Source organism: Archocentrus centrarchus, chromosome 20 (assembly GCF_007364275.1).
Source record: "Archocentrus centrarchus isolate MPI-CPG fArcCen1 chromosome 20, fArcCen1, whole genome shotgun sequence".
Taxonomy (NCBI): Eukaryota; Metazoa; Chordata; class Actinopteri; order Cichliformes; family Cichlidae; genus Archocentrus; species Archocentrus centrarchus.
Genome location: NC_044365.1, coordinates 26,651,034 through 26,673,292, shown reverse-complemented (window position 1 = coordinate 26,673,292; position 22,259 = coordinate 26,651,034). Strand labels below are relative to the sequence as shown.

The 22,259-nt window shown below is 41.2% G+C and overlaps 1 protein-coding gene across 3 annotated transcripts in view; it reads left to right on the top strand.

Moving 5' to 3' along the window:
- Positions 1 to 22,259, top strand: part of arfgef1 (ADP-ribosylation factor guanine nucleotide-exchange factor 1 (brefeldin A-inhibited)) — a 53,355-nt gene that overhangs the window by 16,949 nt on the left and 14,147 nt on the right. For 2 of the 3 annotated variants that reach the window (XM_030755995.1, XM_030755992.1), the window contains exons 2-16: positions 1,065 to 1,095; positions 4,672 to 4,828; positions 5,126 to 5,272; positions 5,515 to 5,694; positions 6,124 to 6,177; positions 8,221 to 8,578; positions 10,019 to 10,144; positions 10,962 to 11,209; positions 11,619 to 11,752; positions 15,136 to 15,370; positions 16,945 to 17,044; positions 17,558 to 17,697; positions 17,818 to 17,926; positions 20,184 to 20,385; positions 20,472 to 20,583. In XM_030755995.1, the coding sequence (XP_030611855.1) occupies positions 1,065 to 1,095; positions 4,672 to 4,828; positions 5,126 to 5,272; positions 5,515 to 5,694; positions 6,124 to 6,177; positions 8,221 to 8,578; positions 10,019 to 10,144; positions 10,962 to 11,209; positions 11,619 to 11,752; positions 15,136 to 15,370; positions 16,945 to 17,044; positions 17,558 to 17,697; positions 17,818 to 17,926; positions 20,184 to 20,385; positions 20,472 to 20,583 (2,333 nt within the window). The remainder of the gene's footprint in view (positions 1 to 1,064; positions 1,096 to 4,671; positions 4,829 to 5,125; positions 5,273 to 5,514; positions 5,695 to 6,123; positions 6,178 to 8,220; positions 8,579 to 10,018; positions 10,145 to 10,961; positions 11,210 to 11,618; positions 11,753 to 15,135; positions 15,371 to 16,944; positions 17,045 to 17,557; positions 17,698 to 17,817; positions 17,927 to 20,183; positions 20,386 to 20,471; positions 20,584 to 22,259) is intronic. The other variant, XM_030755994.1, reaches the window with a different exon arrangement.

Below are 22,259 nucleotides of genomic sequence, written 5' to 3'. Positions count from 1 at the left end.
CGTCTGTCCGTCTGTCCATTACACTTTCAGTATCTCTGTAACCGTGCAACATATTGACTTCAAACTTGGAGCATAGATATGTATTGAAGAATATAACTGCAGAGCACAAGTACCATAACCCTGTCTCCTCTTTTACTGGAGTTATTGCCCTTTGTTTACTTTTTAAAAACTAAAATCTTTTATGAATATATAACCTGAGAGTAAAACAGTTTAGATCACAGAGGTCCAAGTTTTGTGGGGCTCATTAGGATCCAAAGTTTTTGCCAAGGTCACCATTGGTCAATAGAATTAGCCTGCTAATGTACAAAGAGGGTCAAGTGTTTAGTGGTTGGGGGCCATATCATATTTACAGTCTTTTTTTTTAATCACTGTTGGGAATCTTTCATTTGCCTCTCAGGTGTCTCATCTTTGTTTTTACTGTGTCAGATATCTTTAGCAATATTGAATGAAATAAACTGCATGTATAAAATATAGAGTTCTACTCAGTACCTGTTGAACAACAATTATTTACTGTAAAAATCAATTTGTAAATATTAACCGCTAAGCTCAGCACTTAATCACTTACTTTCATATACATGAATATACTTTCTGACAAACCTCTGAGCACGTGACAGATTATATTATATTATATTATATTATATTATATTATATTATATTATATTATATTATATTATATTATATTATATTATATAACTGTGAAAATTGAGCATTTTGAGCAGTCTGGAAGGATTCCTTCTGCATATGCTGACCTCATTATTTGAGTCTTTGGCCCTGCATTATATGATCATTCACTGCTGTAACAGTATGCATGTGACCAAAAATGAGAAAACACATAGTAGGTCTTCTTTAAGTTTTGGATTCAAGATTTTATTTTTATTTATTTTATTTTTTTTTAAGCAAATTCTTTAAAATAAAACTACCATTTATTTCAAAAATTTTAAAAAGTCAAATCCCCTGTGCTGCCATGGCCTGATATGTGCTCCACAGTGTAATAAGCTGCCTACAGAGCCTCCTACTTGGCTAATTTAACATGCTCTCCCCCTTTTCCTTTCTTTCTCTTTCAGAGGAAATCAAAGAGGAATCGGAAAAATTAAGGTAAGCAACTGATGAATTCTGTAACACAATAAGGCAGCAAAGGTCATTTCATGGGTTTTTGTCTCTCCCTGCGTGTTCAGCCACTGTAAAATTCATGGCTCACTTGCAAGCCTTTCTGTTGCTTTTGCCTGTGTTCAGACGAGTAAAAGGGATTAAAACTGTGTGTGGGATTCTTTTTTGTGTGTGTATGTATGTCTGTATTTGTGTGTTCATGTGCACGTCTCTGGTGTGTTTTTGTTTGTGGCTCTCTGTCTGGCATGTTCCCAACAGTGCCTTGCCTTCTCATTAATGGATTTCTTCATGAAGCCCTGCCTAATGCCTTTGACAGTGTGTGTTTGTACGTGAGTGTGTGGGGGTGCTCGTGAATGGGCTTCACAGTAACATGGGCTTTGGAATGAAATGTAGCATGAGTGCCACCTCGCCTCTTTCCCATCCTTTCTTCCTCCTGCCAGCTCATTTTTATTTCCCACTTACATTTCTGTCCCTCATCATTTTCCCTTTCACACAATCCTTCCTCTATTATTTTACTCAGTTCTCTCCAAATTAGATTTACCAGTAACTTAAAATTCATCAGAATTTTAAGGCTAGGGATTATCTGCAGCCACACTGGGCTCGCAGAAGTATTGCTGCTCTTTGGTTTCACCTCAGGTGCTTCACAAGTCTCTTCTGATTTCGTATAGATGCAACAGTCTAGCTTTGCCACTTATGAATACAAACACCCTGTTTGAGCCTGCAGCCCAGTTTAAATGGGTTTTCTCTGTGCATTCATTCTGTAATGTAATTGCAACAGCAGGCATGGGCAATATCTGAACAAGTACATTTTAAATCATTGTTTAAAATCATAGCTAAATGTATTCAAAGTTAATGGGTACTGAGCATTACTAGCAAGTTTAATTGCTGTGATATTTAAATAAAGCAGACAGATAATGTGTTATATGGAAATCATTATTGCTGTTTTAGGAAATGTTTTCAAAATCATTTCTTAAGCTTAGAAAATGCACTTATCATTTAACTGTATCACCACATAACACACACATGAAGCTAGAGCCAGCCTGTGGTCAGTTTATGAACCCCTCAGCTATCCTTTGCTAACTTACACTATATGGGCAAAAGTACTGAACCATCAACAGAAAACGCCTACAAGAGCTGCTCGGCCATGGAAATCCATACCATGAAGCTCCCCACGCACAGTTCTTGTGCTGATGTTAATGCCAGAGGAGCTCTGTGGTTACTGAGTCAGCAGAGGGTTGGAAACCTTTCCGCACTTTGCGCCTCAGCGACCCCACTCTGTGACTTTACATGGTCTGCCACTTCATGGCTGATTTGCTGTGGTTCCTAAACCTTTCCACTTTACAATAATACCACATACAGTTCATCTAGGAGGAAAGAAATTTCACAAACTGCCTTGTTGCAAAAAGTAGCATCCTGTTACAGAAACATGCTCTTTAGAAACACCCGTTCTTTCACAGATGTTTGTGAAGGCAGACTGCAGGGCTAAGTGCTTGATTTTTAGCTCTGCTGTTTCGAATAAAAAGCCGAGTTATTGTCATAGCCTTGGCGGCGGTGGCGTCTGTTCCACAGCCCGTATTGTGAGGCTTCTGGTGTAACCAGTTCCAGACTTCCTGTACTGTGCACTGGTAATTCTTTATGAATGCTGGTGAATTTATAAAATCTAATAAATCTAAATTGTCATCAGAAAACAGGCAATGGTTTTGAGTTTGTGTTTGTGGCAAATGCAATCCCTCTTTCGCTGACAGTGTTTACCTCCATGCAGCAAAAGCCTGCTGAAATGATGGGCCACGTATTGCAAACATTACCAGAATTTTTGTCCCTTGTCTAAAAATTGTGCATATTTAAGTGGTGATGTATCTTTGTAGAGATTAGCTCGGGATAAAGATGAAGGAAGCCTGGCTTTGTCCAAACGTGACAGATTTGACTAACCGGCAGCCTTGAAGCTCAGTAGTCAATAAGATAATTTCTGTGGAATCTTTTTGGGGGTTTTTGCAAGGAAATTAGATGAGTTTACTGTGAAACTATTCCTTCAACCGGTCTGGGACAACTGAGCAAAGTACAACTGCTAATGAAGACCGTGTGACATGATTGAAAGCTCCCGAGTGATCGTAAGCAAATCTTGCAAGAATTTTTAAACACTTATTTCCAAGATGAATATTCAGTTGTACGTCATAATGTTGATTATTAAATTATGCATTGCCACACACCCGTGTTGCCTCTTTCCAGACCAGTTGGTGCACGATAGCAGCAGGGAGATGTATATGCAGGCTGTGCTGTCTGATTAAAACCCAGTTTTATAGTGTTTATGTTTTATAAGCAGCCTGAGCCTGACACTGGGCTGATAATAAAGGGGAGAGCAGGCCGGGTGACATTAAGCAGGGAGTTCAGGAATAAGCCAGAGGAAAAGAACTCCCAGCATAATGGCTGAGAGAGAGATGGAGACTGGGGCAGACCAGTAATAAGCTGACGGAGTGGATGTTCTTTGCTGAATAATAGCTTTATTTTAATGTTGTTATCCAGAAGGATTTTGAAAAAGACTGAAAGGCTGGGGAACAGGTTTGTATTTTCCATTTTTATGCTTTTATATTTGTGGCTCTTTCCCTGTCTAATCATCTTTAATTTGTGGCAATTAATACCTGTTTCCTCTGTTGCTTTCAGACCACTTATATTACTTTTCTTTCCAGCCCTCCAAGCTTCCTCCTTTCTTCTGCTCCTCTCTACAGCCTCTTAAGCACCCTCATTTTCCTGTTGAATTCATGCTGCTTGATGCCTCTTTTATTTTTAAATAGCTCAGAATAATATTATACTTTCTTCTCTTCCTTTATAAGTGATTCTTCCTCTCTTCTTTCTCTCTCTCTGATTGTGCCCTTCTATACTCAGTGTGGTCATCCCTCTAAAAAGAGCTGAACTCATCCTTTTTCATTGCCAAGACACAAACAATGCAGCCCCCTCCACTGCTGTCTTTCTCCCTGCCTCCCTCCCTCCCTTTCTCTGCTCTTCTCTTCTTCTAGCATGTGCAGTCTGGGTGTGGTGTTAGTGCTTAGGGATGCTGTAAAGACATGGCTGCTGAAAGCGATGGTCTGTATTTTGTGTCTGTCTCTGGTCTTTAAAAATTCAGAAAAAATAGCTGTGTAGTTACTAGTCGTGGAGGAGGAGATGCTTTGTCAGCACGGACCCATTGCAAAGCCTGAATTACAAACCTCTGAGATTACTACCCCAGGCGCTATATTAAATTCAGCGTAATAAAAAAATGTTCTTACTATTCATTTTCCCCTCAGGAACAGGATGAAGCACAGGGTCGTCTTTGGTTTAGCTTGTTTAATGTCCTGTTCCAGCTGTGGAGCAAGAAGAGGTTGTTCTTTATAGTGAAGCACGTCATCCCCAGCACTTTTTCATGTAGTGTTTTTCAGGCTTGGATGTCAACAAAAGTGTTAGTGTGTCATGCTGATTTTTATGCCCCGTTTCTTTTCTTGTGACTCCAGATGACAGACAGGACCACGGAGTCACAGTGTTTATCTCACAGTCTACATCACTTTCTTTCTCTCTCCCCCCCCGCCCCCCTAGTCCACCCGGTGGAGATGGCAAATCAGGTTCCAGCACTTTACCGCCAATCAAATCAAAGACCAACTTCATTGAAGCCGACAAGTACTTCTTGCCGTTTGAGCTGGCGTGTCAGTCCAAATGTCCCCGCATCGTCATCACCTCGCTCGACTGTTTACAGGTCAGTGGCGGGACAAGTCACACCGCAGACCCCCAAATGCTTGCATGAGTGTTACTTTATGGCAGCGACTTGTGCGCTGGGTACTTCCTTTAGTGTATCTTTGGGGGGTCGGTGAATCCTGCTAAACAGTAAATGAAAAAAACCCCCCCAAAACAACCAGTTTAATTAAAAATAAATGATTTTAATTCCATGGAGATGTGGTTCCTAAAATAAAGACTACCAGGTTGTTAAGTTGTGTTTTTGTGCCTGTGCGTTTACATGCACGTCTGCATATTCATGTGATTTTTTTTTTTTTAGAAGCTGATAGCGTATGGCCACCTGACGGGCAGCGCCCCGGACAGCACGGCTCCGGGCAAGAAGCTCATCGACAGGATCATCGAGACCATCTGCGCTTGTTTTCAAGGACCTCAGACTGATGAGGGCGTGCAGCTACAGATTATTAAGGTGTGCTGCTGTCCCATCTGACACATCACAGCTTGTTGCACACATACTTCACACACTTTAGAGTATTTAATTAGCAGTCAGTCATTTCTTAAGGGAAGTGATCTGCATCTTTTTGTGACTTTGATCTGCAGTAATCTTTAATGATACTTGATCATTTCACTGTATGCAGATGTTTGCGGTTCCAGCAGACAATCCTGCTGGGCCGTTTATTAATACAAATATTTTTTTTTTTTTTCTTTCAGGCTCTTTTGACAGCAGTGACGTCTCAGCATATAGAAATCCACGAGGGTACTGTGCTGCAAGCTGTCCGCACCTGTTACAACATCTACCTGGCCAGCAAGAACCTCATCAATCAGACCACAGCCAAGGCCACGCTCACACAGATGCTCAACGTTATCTTCGCACGCATGGAGAATCAAGCAGTATGTTCAAACCCACTGTAAACACTGAATCATACAGGATCCTGTTTTTGTAGAGAGACTGAGGACAGCTCTTCTTTGGAGCTACTGTCTGAATAAAAGCCAGTGAAGCTAATTTGAGTATTTAAAAAAAAAAAAAACATAGTTTTAGCCTAAACAAATCCATGTTGCAGTCAGATTCGCAGTAGGTGAAGCTGTTTGGATATGGAGTCAGACTGGATTTGAAATAATGACTTTACCTTCTGTGGCTGGTTTACTCAAGCCACCAGATTTCATTAAAATCTGCTGTTTGCTTTGTGTCCAGAGGGACATGTTAGCTATTGCCTTCAAAAAAAAAAAAAAAAAAGCTTGCTCTAATGTCATCTTTTTCTTTTTGAATGACACTTTTTCCCCCTCCTCACCTGCCTCCCTCCCTTCCTTTTGGACACATAGCTTACAAATCACAGGCTATCTTGGTCTCTGGCCTCCAGAAAGCGTGATCGCCAGGTAAAGCGTGCAGGACTGCCGTGACATGCCTGATCCGACCTCTTTAAACTCTTCTCTGTGCATCTGTGTTTGCAAATTAGAGCTTTTTTTTTTTTTTTTTTTTTCCTTCTCCCGTCATCCATTCATGCACTCATCCGTCCTCTCCTCCTTTGCTCCTGCACTGCACAGGAGCAGGTATGCTGTGCATTTCTTCCACCATATGCTTGCTGTGGCTTCTGTTGACTTGCCTACAAATCATCTCGCTTTTCTCCCGCACCAGTTTACATCTTACAGTTTATTGTCACACCTGGGCGCGGTAAATGCTTTACAGCGGGTCAGCCTCGCCCCGCTCATTCCTCAGGAGTTTTGTTATGCTTTACTTCTTGAGAGGACTTTCAGAACAACAAGCCGCTGGTATTGAGTCAGCCGCAGACGGAGAAATGTAAGGCAGCAGTCAGGAGCAGAGATGGAGACAAGGCAGACTTTGAAGCAGAGGCCTATTGTTGTGCTGTCACTGCATGCGTAGTGTTGTGCTGCTGCACAGAGAGATCCACGTTCTGTGTCTGTGTGTAGATGTACTGCAGCTCAGCACGCTGTGATCACAGGCACACAAACACAGGGTTTGTCTTGCACAGCCCTGACTATCCGACTGAGGTGGCATTTAAATAATGAGCTTAGTTTGTCTGCGCTGCCTCCCCCCCCCTCACCTCCCCAGTCGAGGCGCGTTGGTCCGATCCCGTTACCCTCTCTCATATTGAACACTGATTGTTTCATTCGCAATCCCGTGTCACTGAATTTAATTGATTACATTTAATGCGACAATATTGGCAGTCTGATTTAATTACAGTGGAGCAGCTTTTAATGGGAGCGTTGCTTTGAGAGTAAGACATAACAGGTTTAATGAAAGGAGTCAGTTTTTGGTTTGCCTTGTAAGAGTTAAAAAAAAAATCAAATGAATGTCATGAAACTGACTGTGTAATTGTGTCTTATGGCTAGTAATAGATACGAGACTGACTAATTAATTGAAACAAATTCATATCGGTTGATTTGTACTCCTAATTACAGTTCTGAATTTGAGAGTCTGCTGTAGCTCAAAAGATCACCATTGTTTTGTAAATGTGCCACACTGTTTGTATTTTCATCTGTAACCCACGTCCCCTTCAGCTGCTGCACCTTTTCTCTTCGCATCTCTCAAGGCTATAATTTGCTTTTTAACCTCTTTTTTTATTCTCGGCAAATCTGAACACGCTCTCCGACTGCAAAATGCACCGTTGGGCTGTTGTTAATGTAGCCTGGCTGAGAGAATCTCCGCTGCTTGTAGTTATTTTTCTCATTACGTACTGATGTTTGCTGTCAACCAGTGAAGTGTTAAACTGTAAAGACAATAATACACCAGGTTAAAATATTTTTTTTCCTAAGAGGCCTTTTCTAGAAGGTAACGGCACAGTATTTACCAACATGTAACACTTTTTTTTTTTTTTAATTAATTATTTTTAGATTAGAACACGTGACATAAGCAAACTTTTGGCTCATGACCTGCCTTTCTAAAAGCATGGCAACACTTTGCGGTGCTCTCTGTCAGAAGCAGCGGTTGCACATGTCAGCTGTGACAGCAGGAGCCATTTATTGTACCACCAGAAATGCCTCCCAACACCAGGGGGCTAGAATAGACCGAGTTCACATCGGCCAGCATGAATTGATTCCTCAGTTTGTCTGATTTCAGTTTTTTAGTGGCATGTCCTCCTTCTCAGTGCGTGCATTTCCATACGCATCTCCATGAGAACACACATCTGATGTATGCTGGCAAACTGTACTGTTTTTTTGGGCTTTTAAAAAAAAAAAACTACAATCTGTAATCATCTTATGTTTTCTGTTTTGACATCTGGAAATGTTGTGAGTCTTCAGGGAGTGTACACAGGCTGATCATACTTGTAACTGTTGATGAGTTTGTTGAAATGCTTAACCACTATCTTTTTCTGTGTGTCTGTGTATGTGTGCTTTGCATTGCTTTCTTTTGTTGTGTGTGCGCATGTGTGTGTGTGTGGGCCCTACCCCTACTTACAGCTGCAGGAAGCAAAACAGCTGGAGAGAGAACGACACCGGCAGCATTCCCCAGTCACTCAGCACACTGAGCCAGACTCCGCCCAGCTCCAGACTCACGTTCACTCGCCAGCTAAGAGTCTGACACAGGAGGCCAACGGGCCCCTCACCCCTCCTACTCCCAGCATCACCGTCCCGTCCACCCCGTCCACTCCCTCGACACCAGCCCCGGAGTGCAGCGGCAGGTCTGTGCCTAAAGAGCAGGAGGAGCAGAGGGAGCAGGAGGAGCAGGGAGAGAACCCAGACCCAGAAAATGGTTCAGAGTTCTGCACGGCTGAAAACGAACAAACTGAGGCAGACCAAGCCACGGCAGCAGCAGAAAGTAAGGCAAAGAGATTTCTATTCTTTTTTTTTTTTTTTTTTCTTTTTTCAGTAGATGTGGACAAGCACCATTTTCTCCTCATTTTCTGATTATGAACCCATTATCTGGCTTTTTTTTTTTAATTTTTTTATTTATCTCTCCCTGTGTTACCAAATGCCATGTTTGGTCACTGAAGCAATCAAGCCTCTCACAACTCAATGTTGATTAACCAGCTTTAAATATATGAGGCTCTGTTCACACTTGATTAACAATCCAGGAATGTTCAGGATCGCACTGCATGTCATTAGAGTTGTGTCAACTTGTTACAGCACCCTGAATATGTGCTGTAAAAGCATCCCTTAAAATGCAGTTTATTGTAATAAAAAAAAGTCAAGAACCAGTGTTTTCTGTTGCAGACATTTGATACCACGTTCAGCGTTACAGAAGCTACTTTAATGAGGGATCTGGTGTAGAATTTGAAGAGGAGAATAAAAAATGTTTTTCACTGACACTGTAACTTTATGCATGCTTTATTGCATTCCACATTTTATTTACAATCATGTGAAAAAGGAAGTTTTAAGAGTAATCTAGGCAGTCCCATGGGAAAAAAAAAAACTGCTTCCAAAGGAATTAAGAGGGTGAGTAGCTGCCAGTTGCTGCTAATCAGCCATCAGAAAGTGTGAACACCTGTATAAAAGCAGAAGTTTTAGTAGTTTGCTGGCCTGGAGCATTCAGGTGTGTGCCACAATCTTCCCAGGAGTGGACGTCACAAATCATTCCATGCTCAGGCTGTGCAGCGCTCAAAACAAAACCCAAGAGCTACAGACTCTCAGACTCACTTAGCATGTTAACATGTTCAAGTTCATCAGCACTGCACAATTAGAAAAAGACTGAGTCTGGCTTGTTTGGAAGGGCTGCCAGGAGAAAGCCTCTTCTCGGTAAAAAGAACACAGCAGCACGGCTTAAGTTTGCATCTGAACAAACCACAAGACTTCTGGAACAGTGTCCTTTAGACAGACGAGCCCAAAGTGGAGATGTTTGGCTGTAATGCACAGCACCACGTTTCGTGACCGCATCTCAGCGCAAACACCTCATACCAACTGTCGAGCACGGTGGTGGAGGGGTGATGATTTGTGCTGGGCACCTTGCAGTCACTGAATTGAATGTGAGCTCCTCTGTGTACCAAAGTAATCCAGAGTCAAATGTGAGGCCATCTGTCCGACACCTAAAGCGTGGCTGAGGTTGTCCAGACCTCAACCTGATTGAAATGCTGTGGAGGACCTTAATAAAGCTGTGCATAAATAAATGCTTGCAAACCTCAATGAACTGAGGCAACTGTGTTAAGAAGAATGGGCCAAAATTCCTCTGCATAGAGACTGCATGGGGAAAACTTTCTTTTTTACTTGATTGCATGTAAAAAAGAATCAAGGTGTACACTGAAACTTTACGTGTGTTGTTCAGATGCAGCAGCCCAGAAGCATGCAGAGGCAGCTGAGGAGGAGGACAGGGAGACACCAAACTATGAGGAGAAAGCCCAGGAAATTGTTCAGAGTATTCTGCAAGAGGTGGTCAATACTGTTGCAGGAGGTAAGATTTTTGCTTGTTTGTTTAAATCAGCGTTTTATTTTTAAAGGCAGTGACTAATTAGTGGCTCGCTGAAGAGCCGATTCAAGCGCTGCAGCCAACTGCTCTTTCTTCAGGCCAGCTCCTGAAAGTATATTTCAGTTTACTCGCAACATTTCCGTGGAGTAGGAGATCTTTAAATTCTTATATTCCCTCCAAAAACCTGTGCAAACTTGCACCCTTTATGCATAGCTGACCCAAGATTTTGTGGTGTGTAAGAATATATCTTATAATTTGCACAGTCCTTTCGTGCATACATATGAAAAAAGGACAAGAGGTACACACTACATATATATAAAAGTTGCACCTCAGATGGCGTGTAAGCTGTGCTTTCAGGTTGTAGCTGCTAATGCACTACAATTTAAGGTCATGTCAAGTTGCTTTAACTTCCCATTCATGCTGGCAAAGAGAAGGCATAGCGCTCTTTCTTTGTGTGCAAAGAAAAAGCAGAAAAAAAGAGTAGTGCTCTAGTTTTTTTTCCCCCAAATACACTTTTACCCTTTGGCAGAAATTTAACAGGCTGCCTTGAAAGTTCAGGCAGAAGTTTGAGCATAAATGTGCTCCAGTATCAGATCATAACCTCAGATCTGCTGTTAAATATGTTTAAGGTTCCAGAGCGGTCCTCTTTCTTTGTATTTGATCGCGTCAAACCAAGTCCAAATTGCTTTGCTCGTCATATAACACCAAATATGTCCTTTTGGTAGATTATTTTTAAGGTATTTAAGTATTATGGATTATTTTATCACCCGTCAATTCAACTTCTCCATCACGATCGCTGCAGGCCACTGCCTGGACCCAGCAAACCTCTGCTCTGACACCAAGGAGTCTGGTGGCGAGGGTGAGCCAGCAGAGTCAGAGCCTGCCGAAGCGGTGACAGAGGGCACCCAGAGCTCCCTGGAGGACGAGGGCACCGTGGGGAGCGACAGCGAACACATCCATGCCAACGGCATTCCCGGCACACCTATTTCTGCCAGCTTCACCCCCTCGCTGCCTGATGACAGACTCTCTGTCTCATCCAACGACACTCAGGTAACAGGAAACGCAGCTAGCATCTCCTGCGAATCATCAGAGATGTGAATGTGAACCTTTCATGTTGCTCTTTTCTATTTAATTAAAATACAACATGATGAAAGACACACTTTACATGCACTTTGAGTACTGCTACTTTTTTCCTTTTTTTAAAAAATTTTTTTTTAAATTGAGCTAAGTGTGTTTTCTGTAATTCTTATGTAATTTCCATTTTTCATTCAGCTGTATATGACCGCTGCAGTTATGCATGATTGCACTCCTCAGTGATCATGGTTAAACAAATCTATTAGATCTGGAGGCTTATAATCACACACTGTTTGTTAAATAGTCAAGAGGATATAAAAAGAGTAAAAGAAGATGCTTACTGCTCACTTTTTTTTTTTTTTTGTCTGTTCTTGTTTCTCTGCAGGAATCAGGAACAGCGGCGGGCCAGCCGCCAGGTGCTAAATTCTCCCACATCCTCCAGAAAGATGCCTTTCTTGTCTTTCGCTCACTCTGCAAGCTGTCAATGAAGCCGCTGTCAGATGGGCCACCTGATCCTAAGTAAGGCTTCAAATTTACTTGATGGTCTATTTCTGTTCAATATTTTGGCTTCTTTGAAAGGGCTTTTTAAAAAATGCCACATATTAAAAAAAAAAAAAAGTAGGTCATTTATACAAAAAACATGAGAGAATTATTCTCTGAATTTTACATGTTAAGAAGGGAAGGTATAGTAGCAGTCTGATGCTGAAATAATGCTGAGTGAGTTTTGTACCTTGATTAACTCATAGGAGAAAAAAATGACTCCGTTGCGGTGGTATGCTTCTTGAAACCAGTCAAGCAGACTCTTTTAAATTATGTAGGGAAGGCTAAAGTCAGTTTCAGTAACTGGGGATCAGACTACCAAGGCCTCCACCTTTGACTGCCCACTGATCTACATTGCAACAGACCACCTCTCCTGATGGTGGTAGGTGGACAGGAAGGCTGGCCTGGTGTTCCAGGTATGTCCTACCAGGAAGAGACAGAGTTAGTTTATATCTCTCAGCTGGCTTGAGATCTTTGACGTCTCCCGGAAGAGCTGGAGGAGGTGGGAAATCTTGGGATCTTTTCTTTGACTGCTTCCCTTCTGACATGGATGGATGGATGGATGGATGGATGGATGGTGACTGTCAGATATAAGATATTTTTGCTTAAAAACAGAACAACCTGAAACATTTAATTGTCCAAATAGTTGTGTACTCATTTTCAGTTCGTTATACTTTTAGCAAAGCCACTGTGAAAACCCTGTTGTATTGCCCCAGTTGTTGTTTTGTGTTTCATCTTCGGGATAGACATGGACAGACGTGAGTCATATTTTAAATTGAGGATCGTTCCCATGATAACTGCAGTGTTCTGAGACATGATGATAGAGGAGACGATGAGCCATCACTCAGCATTTTCTGAATCACTTCCTGGTTTTATCCCATTTTAACTGCTTCCCTTAAAAAAATAAATAAATAAACAGCAGGAAAGTATAATTAGATTAGTGCCTTCATTTAATATTTCTTCTGACCTATCTCTGGTTTTCCAAAAAGAGGAATGTGATTGGCTTGTCCTGATGGCTGTAGCTTTGAGAAGCTGGATTTCCTGCATCTGGTCTCTGTATGAAACTCAGTTCAGAGCCTGCAGCCTGGTTTGTTTACTGCTCCATTTATTTAATCTTCTCTCACTCTTATTTCACTTTTAAATCTCCATTCTTCAATAGCTTTTTTTAATGAAAATGTTGAAAATTCAAAAGGTGCGTGCGTGCGTGCGTGCGTGCGTGCGTGCGTGCGTGTGTGTGTGTAATGAAGGTCGCGTCAGTTCCTTCAGCACTGATGTGCCATGTCAGTACCAGACAGAAACCTTTTACCTTCCTAACAAAGCTGTTCTGCCTGATGATTCACTCTCTCATGACAGAGCACACAGGCTGAAGTGTTGCTTAATTATTACTGTCCTCACTATTGGAAACTGCTTTGCTTTGTTATTTCTTAAACTATAAGAAACACTGGATCCTCATGCTGGCTGCTTGTTTTCAGATTAGGTAACCACTCTCTTCTGACTGTGCCAAGGGCACAGACTTTAAATAAAGGCGATTGTAGCTTCTGGGTCTGAAAAGGGACGTCACCTCCCTTAAACCTGCATTCTTTCTAATGGCCAGCAGGGGGGCGATAACTTTGATTGCCAGAGGGAGGTTACTTGTACAGAAGTCGGTGAGAAAAATGATCCAACTTCACACTTGAGTTATGACCTTGGTAAATACCTCAATAAATACTTTCCTCACTTTCTTTGTCAGGTCATATATGCAACATGCCCGTTTTGGAAACTTAGCCCCGTTTAGAGTAAAGTAGATGCTAAAGCAGGGCATGTTATAGGGTGTGGCCATCCTGCATGAGCGTGCAGCCCTCTGTTTCTCACAGATCCATCCTTCGCTCATGATGTCTGGCTTGAAAAAAACAAAACAAGATGACAGAGGCCAGAAGGTCAAACTCCAGGCTCCAGAATCAGAATTCATGAACCAATCGCAGACAAAAAAGTGGCTACATCCATCTTTTATATACAGTTTATGACCAAGAGCCTAACATAACCAAGCATTTACTGTCTTTACTGCTGAACTCTGCAGCAGTCTACCTGCTAACTATGAGATTATCCTGTTTAAATTAAACTGACTTCACTGTTACCTTTTTTTCCCCAATCTAATGAGCTGAAATTTATAATTTTGTTGTTTTTTTTTTGTTTGTTGTATTTCATCTGTCTGTTGCTTGTTTTTATGCCTTTTAATGTGAAGCATTTTTAAAGCGCTAAATAGATCCTTAGCTACTTGTTATGCCTCTGCTATGAGACATTAATCTGTACAAAAGGCTTAAAAAAATTAGTGATGATTTTATGAAAAAGCCTTTTGGCCGCATTTCAAGATTTTTAGAAATATTATTAAAGTTATTTTCCTACTCTGAGTTCTTTCCTGTACTTGTAAGTGGAACATAAATGCATATGGTTCTGTACTATTAACTGGATCACAAACTATGGATGTATTTTATCATTATTCCTTTCAACTGATTCTGCTCCTCTTTCAAATGAAACAGTTATTTTTCTTTATTTTTCTGGTTTTCCTGCATTGCACTAAGATTGCATTTGTTTCTTCACAACAATCTGGTTAGTGATAAAGCAATATGTTTTCCTTTGCTCCATATTTTTTGGCTCTTGAAGAAGAAGTAGAGGCACCCTGTTGTTGTGCCACATAAATCCTAATTTGTCTGCTTGCCAGAGATGGAAGACGTAGCACAGAAGCAGCCAAACTCCGAATATAAAGTAGCGGAAAGTGTGATTTTTGAGTCGTTCTGTCCTGCTGCTGCAGAAAAACAGTTCAGACGGGCTGAGGCTATACACGCAGAGGCTCTTTGATTTGGTTGCCCAAGCATTTCTTTGAAGGCTGTTGAAGTTTTTAAGTCTCTGATGCAGAGATACGGCATGATTTAGTTTCACTGTGCGTTACACTTTTTCCACTTTGTGGAATAACTTTGCTTGGAGGACAGATCGTTTAATTTATAGGTACTTGGTTTTAACGAGATGTTTTTGTTGCCCTGAGTATTGTGTGGCTAAAATTTTAATGGTGAAAAGTCTTGGACAGATGATTAGATAACAAATCCTGAGTTTTTTTATGCAGTGCTTAGCCTTATTGAAGTTTAGGATCCATCGGAGGTGAAGCTTCACACATGGATATGTGCACAAACAAAAACCGCTGCACGGATTCTGTTTTAATTTAAGCCATCTTTTCTATTCAAAAAAACATACTGAATTCATGATAACAGTCTTCTCAACTTGGTATTATGGATCCAGTTTAATCTTTTCATTTTCTGAATGTTAATCATTCCTTGATTTCACAGAAAATATCCCCTTAACTTCCTCTTTTCTCTCTCTCTCTGTCTCAGGTCCCACGAGTTGCGATCGAAGGTCTTGTCCCTCCAGCTGCTGCTGTCCATCCTGCAGAATGCCGGGCCCATCTTCAAGACCAACGAGATGTTCATAAACGCCATCAAGCAGTACCTGTGTGTGGCCCTGTCCAAGAATGGTGTCTCCTCTGTGCCTGAGGTCTTCGAACTCTCGCTCTCCATTTTCCTCACTCTGCTCTCTCATTTTAAGACACACCTCAAGATGCAAATCGAGGTAATGTATTTGCATTTTTTAGTGTAGCTCCTCATGTCAACCACTCACACTTTAAGTACACAGTATGGACAAAGGTACCGAGCCACCTACGGCAGCTTCACGGCCATGGAAACCCACGCCGTGAAGCTCCCGGAGTAGATTTTGTGTTTCCTAAATGCTTCCACTTTGCAATATTAATACCACTTACAACTGATTGTGTAATATCTAAGAGGGAAGAAATTTCATGAACTGACTTGTTACAACGGTGGCATCTTGCTGGTGTACCTGTGGCAATGAGCACCTGAACTCAAAGATTAAGAGGTTTGGCCCAATACTTTTGTCTTTATAGCGTTTAAAGCTTGTTGAAGCTGTGTATAAAAGATGATTGTGGAATCTCATTTTGAAGCATTATGTTTGAGATTTCGGTCTTCACAGTCTTGATTCTCTGGTGCCAAAAGTGGCCTTATTTGGAAGAGTGCAAAGTTGTCAGGTGATATCACCAAACTTTGTTAGCAGACTCCATCCATAGACTTTATAGGTTCATCATACAGGCATACCACTCCCCTTATTTGGGGTCTTAGTACAGTTAATCCTATAGTAAGCTGTGTGGTTGTCAGATAACTGCATTAAAAATGCAGGTCCAGTTATCTGAGGTGACATCTAGGAAGGCAGCTTGTGACCTTTGTCAGCACACTCAAACTGGTTAACCCCACACACACACACACACCCGTACACTGGTGATAAAGGGAAATTAGCTTAAGAGACCTGAACCATTTTGTACCAGGCTGTAAATATTAATATCTGCTCTGTGAGGGGCTTTAACATGGGAGTCTATGGGGATTGTCTCGCTTTTGGACTCAGCCTCAAGTGGCATTTTTGGCAAATTAGTACTGACAGAAAGGACTGTTGTAAAAATTAGCAATTTCTGTGCTTACAGCCTCTGAAATATAGTACAAAGAAATGTTTTGAACTCTTAAGACATTACATTTTCTTACATTTTCGGGCTCTGTCTTTTCTTTTCTTTGCTTCACGGTATTTTTATTCAGATATGCAGGGAAATCCTGATGAACTAGTTGGCTAGTACAGTAGCTATATTGATATGACTAGCAAGACGTGGACTTTCACTCCTTCTCTGGCACCAACCAAGAAATGAACAAATGAAGTGTAAGAGAATGAGGGGGAAGTAAGGACATATATTTTACATATTTACAGCCTTTCTTTAAAAAAAAAAATCCTTTTAGTCACTTGTTTTTTTACAGCGATGAACTGTGGGTTATAGGTACAGTACCAGTCAAAGTTTGGACACGCTCCATATTTATATCTATCATCTTTCTGTGGTAACAGATATTGACAGTCTGTTACTATATCTGGTGTACCATTCTTCCTCCTCTGCCTACAGTTTATTCTTCTGAGTTTAACTGTCTGACATGTGACCTACATTTGTTGTATCCACTCAAGGGGAATCATACTTTACTTCTGGAGGTTTGCATGTGGGCTTTTTTTTTTTTTTTTTTTTTGGTTATGCAGGCAGTTTTTTTTTAACCTCTCCTTGTGTGTGGTTCAGGTTTACACTGTCACATGAACTCTCTCACCAGGTGTTCTTCAAAGAGATTTTCCTGTATATTCTTGAGACGTCCACAAGCTCCTATGACCACAAATGGATGGTCATACAAACCCTCACTAGAATATGTGCAGGTTGGTTTCTCTCTTTTCACTTCTCTTTGTGTCATTAATAAAATATAAGTACTTTCATAAAGAGACAGTAATGAGGAGGCTTTTGGTCTAGTGTGGATGTTTTTCAAGAGTTTTTCCTCTACACGGATATGGTAAAAAGAAAGTATTCATATCTACGGTTTTATGTACAGGACATAATAAAAATCATCTGGTGCTTACCAGGTTTTAAAATTGGGTAAGTCATATTACACTGTGTTATTATTTATAATCAAAACTAAGCCAAAATGCAGAAGCAGTGTGTGAAAAATGAGCCACTTTATTTATTTATTCATGTTCTGACTCAAAAAAATCTCATAATTTAAAGAGGGTATACTTTCTTCTTTTTACATGACTATGTCTAATTACATTCTAACAAAGTTCCAGTTTAATCTAATGATCATTATCTTCAAATGTGTGCCTACTGATTGACCATCCATATGTGTTTCAGGTATTTTCACTGACAGACTGCATCTGTGTCCCATCTGTCTCTTTCAGACGCCCAGAGTGTGGTGGACATCTACGTGAACTACGATTGCGACTTGAATGCTGCTAACATATTTGAACGGCTGGTCAACGACCTCTCGAAAATCGCACAAGGACGCGGAGGCCATGAGCTTGGCATAACACCCCAACAGGTCATATGTTTTCTGATGTTGTTGCAATATTTATTGTACTCCTTTAAAATCTTTAAAGTTATTATTACCATTAATGACTATCATGGGCTAAGATTTTTTTTAATTTTATTTTTTTTCTAGGAGCTGACCCTGAGAAAGAAAGGCCTTGAGTGTCTAGTATCCATCCTGAAGTGTATGGTGGAATGGAGTAAAGACCAATACGTCAACCCCAATTCCCAGACCAGCCTCGGTGAGACGCTCATGCACTGAACACCAATGTAATTTATCAAAACTGTCTGGCAGTCATCAGACTTGATCTGAATGCAAGACATGAGAAAATAACCTTTCTCTTCATTCTTATTCTGCAGGCTGATCAGTGTTTGTCTGGTAGTTTGGAACAATGCAAGACAGAGTAACTAAACACAGAATAATGTGTCACTGTAGAGCTGCTAGTCCCATTGTTAAGAGTTGAATTAGCTGCAGGGGAGACTAATAATCTCTGTAAGAAAGCAAAATAAAATAAAAATACCAGTTAAGAGTGTTAGAGATGCATAACATGGATGAATATATCGGGACACAAACCTCTAATACAACTGAAATTTTCAGAAGTGGTTTGAATTTATGATTAAAGCTTAAATGAAATGATACATATGGGGGCCTTCAATTTTTTTTTTGCTTTGTAGGCTGTTTTCTTATCCACTATAGGAATCGTGTGAGATGTTGTACTTTACGACTGTTGTCCGTCAGCCTGGTTTGGCACCGGTTTATCATTGAGATGAACTGGTTTGTGATAAAGCTCATATCCATCAGAATAGTTGCAATCAGATGTAGAATGGACAGCTGGAATTCAGCTACAACTGTAAGAAGAAATGTGAGCGTTTGTCAGCTCCCTCCGGTCGAGGCAGTGTGATAATGCCCAGAGGCCAGCGCAGACAGGCTAATCCAGGAGGTTTAATCCTAAATAGAGCGATACCTTAGGCCAAGCCATAATTGGGAAGGGGGGGAGAAAAAAAAAAACCTCCGCAACATACTGAGCATATCCTGTGTCAGACTGGCCCTTGGGTCTTCTGAACACTGGAGGATTTCCGTTGTTTGCCAATGGAGGAGCTCAAATTAAGGAGAATTACAGCTGTGTGAAAGGACAGGAAAGATATTCCACAAGCCCCTGGAACAACACATGGGCTAGCCTCAGGCTAGGCTGTCAGGGCTAACCAGCACAGGCAGCTGTGTTCGCTCACGGGGACTTTTTTTCTTTTTGCCAGAACTTATGACAACTCATTAGTAATCTAGCAGGAACTCATAGGTTAGTATTTGAATTTTGAATGTTAAGTTTGCCCTGTAGGCTCTTTCTCTCTATTGTCTTCCTTTTACAATGGGGAATATAAATTGTGGTTACAAAGCAATGAGTTGTGTAGTGTATTAAAGTGTCGCATTACAGTATATTTCATGCACTGTTTTTAAATTGTCCCTTGTCTCTCTTTCGTGAATGACTTCAAAGCAAGAGCAGGTAAAAGTAGAGCAGAATGGAGTGTTTGCTGGAACGTGTCTGTGTCACTCGTTTTACACCCATTGTGTCCGTAGGGAGTTTTGTACTAATGTTGCATTATGTAACTTGTGTTTGAGAGTTTCCTGTTGCCCTGTTACACCCACAGATTGTAACCAAAACCGTGTTTGAATTTAACTAAAACTACTAGTAGAAACAGTCATTCAAAGGGTGAAAATGCTGCTGGTTAATTTTTATGAAAATGTTGCACAGTAGTTCCCCAACACACAGCCTGTGTGCCTCCAATTTTAGAGCCCTCCGCTCTAAAAGTCTGGGAGTCGACACAGACTGGCAGCTCACGTTACTGTGGCACTGTCCTGAATGTTTTAAAGAGTTTCCAATAAGTAATCAGACCCCTCTTTTGTCTTAAAGCGTGGCCTCGCTCCAGCTGCAGCAGCAGCAGCAGATCCCCGAGCTCACCTCAGCAGGCTTAAGAAACCAACCTCTGTTGGTCTCCAAGTTCTGGCTGCTTTCCCTTTGATGACCTGGAGCTTTTCAGATAACCCACCTTTTATAATGCCCTCCCCTGCCGCTCTGCCTTGCACCTGCTCCGCGTGTCAGTGTGAATAAATGTGTGTTTCTGGAATTCATTAGGCTGCGATTGTGTGTGTGTGTGTGTGTGCACGCAAGTAACGCCTGTGTTCATACTCTTCCTGCCAGCATTAAAAAAAAAAAAAAATCGTTAAGTAGACCTCGGGGTCATTTTGTTTGGTCTTGCAGTTTCCCGCTTAAATTACTGAAGTTTCTCTCCTGCAGTCCCTGGCTTTAAGTTAGCTCATTTTTTTTAAGCCTTCAGGCTGTGCTTGTGCCAGAGATTCAATTAAAGGCCTCACTTCTATGATGGTTTCTGGGAGCTGCAACAATAGAATCCCTTTTTTTTTTCTTTCTATTATTATTATTATATATTTCCACTCATCTGTCATCACTTCTGCGTTGTCTTATCTGGTGTCTTTTTGCTCCTCAGGCCAAGAGAAACCATCAGAACAAGAGAGCACAGAGACAAAGGCTCCGGAGACCATAAACCGCTATGGGAGCATTAACTCTCTGGACTCCACAGCCTCATCTGGTATCGGAAGCTACAGCACGCAGATGTCTGGTACTGACAACCCTGAGCAGTTTGAAGTGCTCAAGCAGCAAAAGGAGATCATCGAGCAAGGCATCGACCTGTAAGGGGTGCCGCTTTCACACTGTTATCCTTTTACCCTCTGAATATTGTGGTATTAGCGTCATTAAGTTGTCTTTCTTTACATAGGTTTAACAAGAAACCAAAGAGAGGAATCCAGTACCTTCAGGAGCAAGGCATGCTGGGTACAACCCCCGAGGACCTTGCTCAGTTTTTGCACCAGGAGGAGAGGCTCGATTCGGTACGAAGTCATTCTGTTCTTATTCGTGTTCTCAACTAAAACCGAGCGCAGACTGCACAGATCTGATTCTCTGCTCACGCCACAACACAGATTTTGGTCCAGACTGTTGGCGTGTTGAAGTGAGGAAGCACAAAGCACACAGTGATCTCAGAGCAGGTGTAATGATTACAGGGTTATCCCAAGACTGGATTAAACAAACATGGTTTTCAGTCACCGGCGGCTGACGGTGCCACATTTGTAGGTGCAGCTGTTACACATTGTACCACCAGAACAGCTGTTGTATATATCAGAGAATGTGTTATAAAAATAGGGCAAATGAGATTTTCTCAAGCAGTGTTGGTGACAGTTCAATGAAAACTGATCCATTAAATGACAAAAGGCGTTAAGAAATATCTAAAATTTTTAAATGTGATTTCAACAAATGTCTGAGTGTGAAAATTATATAGTTTTTTTGTGATAAAATTTAAAATTGGACGGATGATTTTAAAGGGACAGTCCACCCCAAAATCCATCCAGGGGCGGTTTTTGTTCAGTTGCCTGCGTGCACCTATTACAATCAGGGTGAATCTACCTAACACTACAGAGGTCTGTCTTACAAAGCAGGATTTGGTTTATCCAGGTAACTTATCCAGCTTAACTTCAGGGTTAACCCTGGGTTTTCTGAACTATAAAGGGGCTTCACTTCTTACTGGGGTACATCACTATGATAATGCATGCTGCAAACCTAACCTGCTCTGGAACAGGTTACATCTGAGATTAGAGATCAACAGGTATGAAATCACCACCTACTGACCAATCAGTTCTCCAGAAAATAGCGTCACCATTCCTGGAAGATGCCCCAGACCCCTGTGGGTTTGATTCCACCTTGGCCCAGGCCTCTTGCTGTGTGGAGTTTGCATGTTCTCCCCGTGTCTTTCGTGGGTTTACTCCGGGTATTCCGGTTTCCCTCCCACAGTCCAAAGACATGCACTTTCTGGGGTTAGGTTAATTGGTCACACTAACGCGACCCTGAACAGGATAAGCCAAAGAGAATGGATGGATGGATGGTCTGAAGTCTTTGTGTTTCTCTGAATGATTTTCAGTGATAAGTGGAGATTGTTAGGCGCAGCTTTATTCCTTGATTTATTTACTTTTTCCCCAAGTTGACTGCAAACTATTTTACAACAATTTTATTGTTCTATAAACATTAATAATTGATCTTAAAGCAGGGCAGCTATTTGTACTTGATGACTGGTTATCAAATTTGCACACACCCTAAGGCTACGTTTGAATTGTGTTTCTATATTAATTCTTTACTTGCTCTCAGACTGTTAAACACAGCCGATACTGCAGCTGAAAGAATAATAACTGAAACTGTCTCTTAAACATAAATTTAACGAAACACGTGATAATAATCCATCAGATTCCGTGTCTTAATGATAGCGGTGTGATATTAATAAGTCTAACTTTGACGGTCGGCATTTTCCCGGCTTTTTTCCTGGCTTCAAATAAGCTAAACTTTATTAATATACCATCATTTCCAGTCTGTAGCAGCTGTGTTGCTTTCAGCCTATATTATGTGGTTAACCACTTCATATTTTTCCCATATTATAGTTTCATCTTCCCCTGTAAGATCAGCCGCTCTGCTACCAGTACACTATCTATAACTGTGATTGGTTAGAAACTGCCAGCACCAA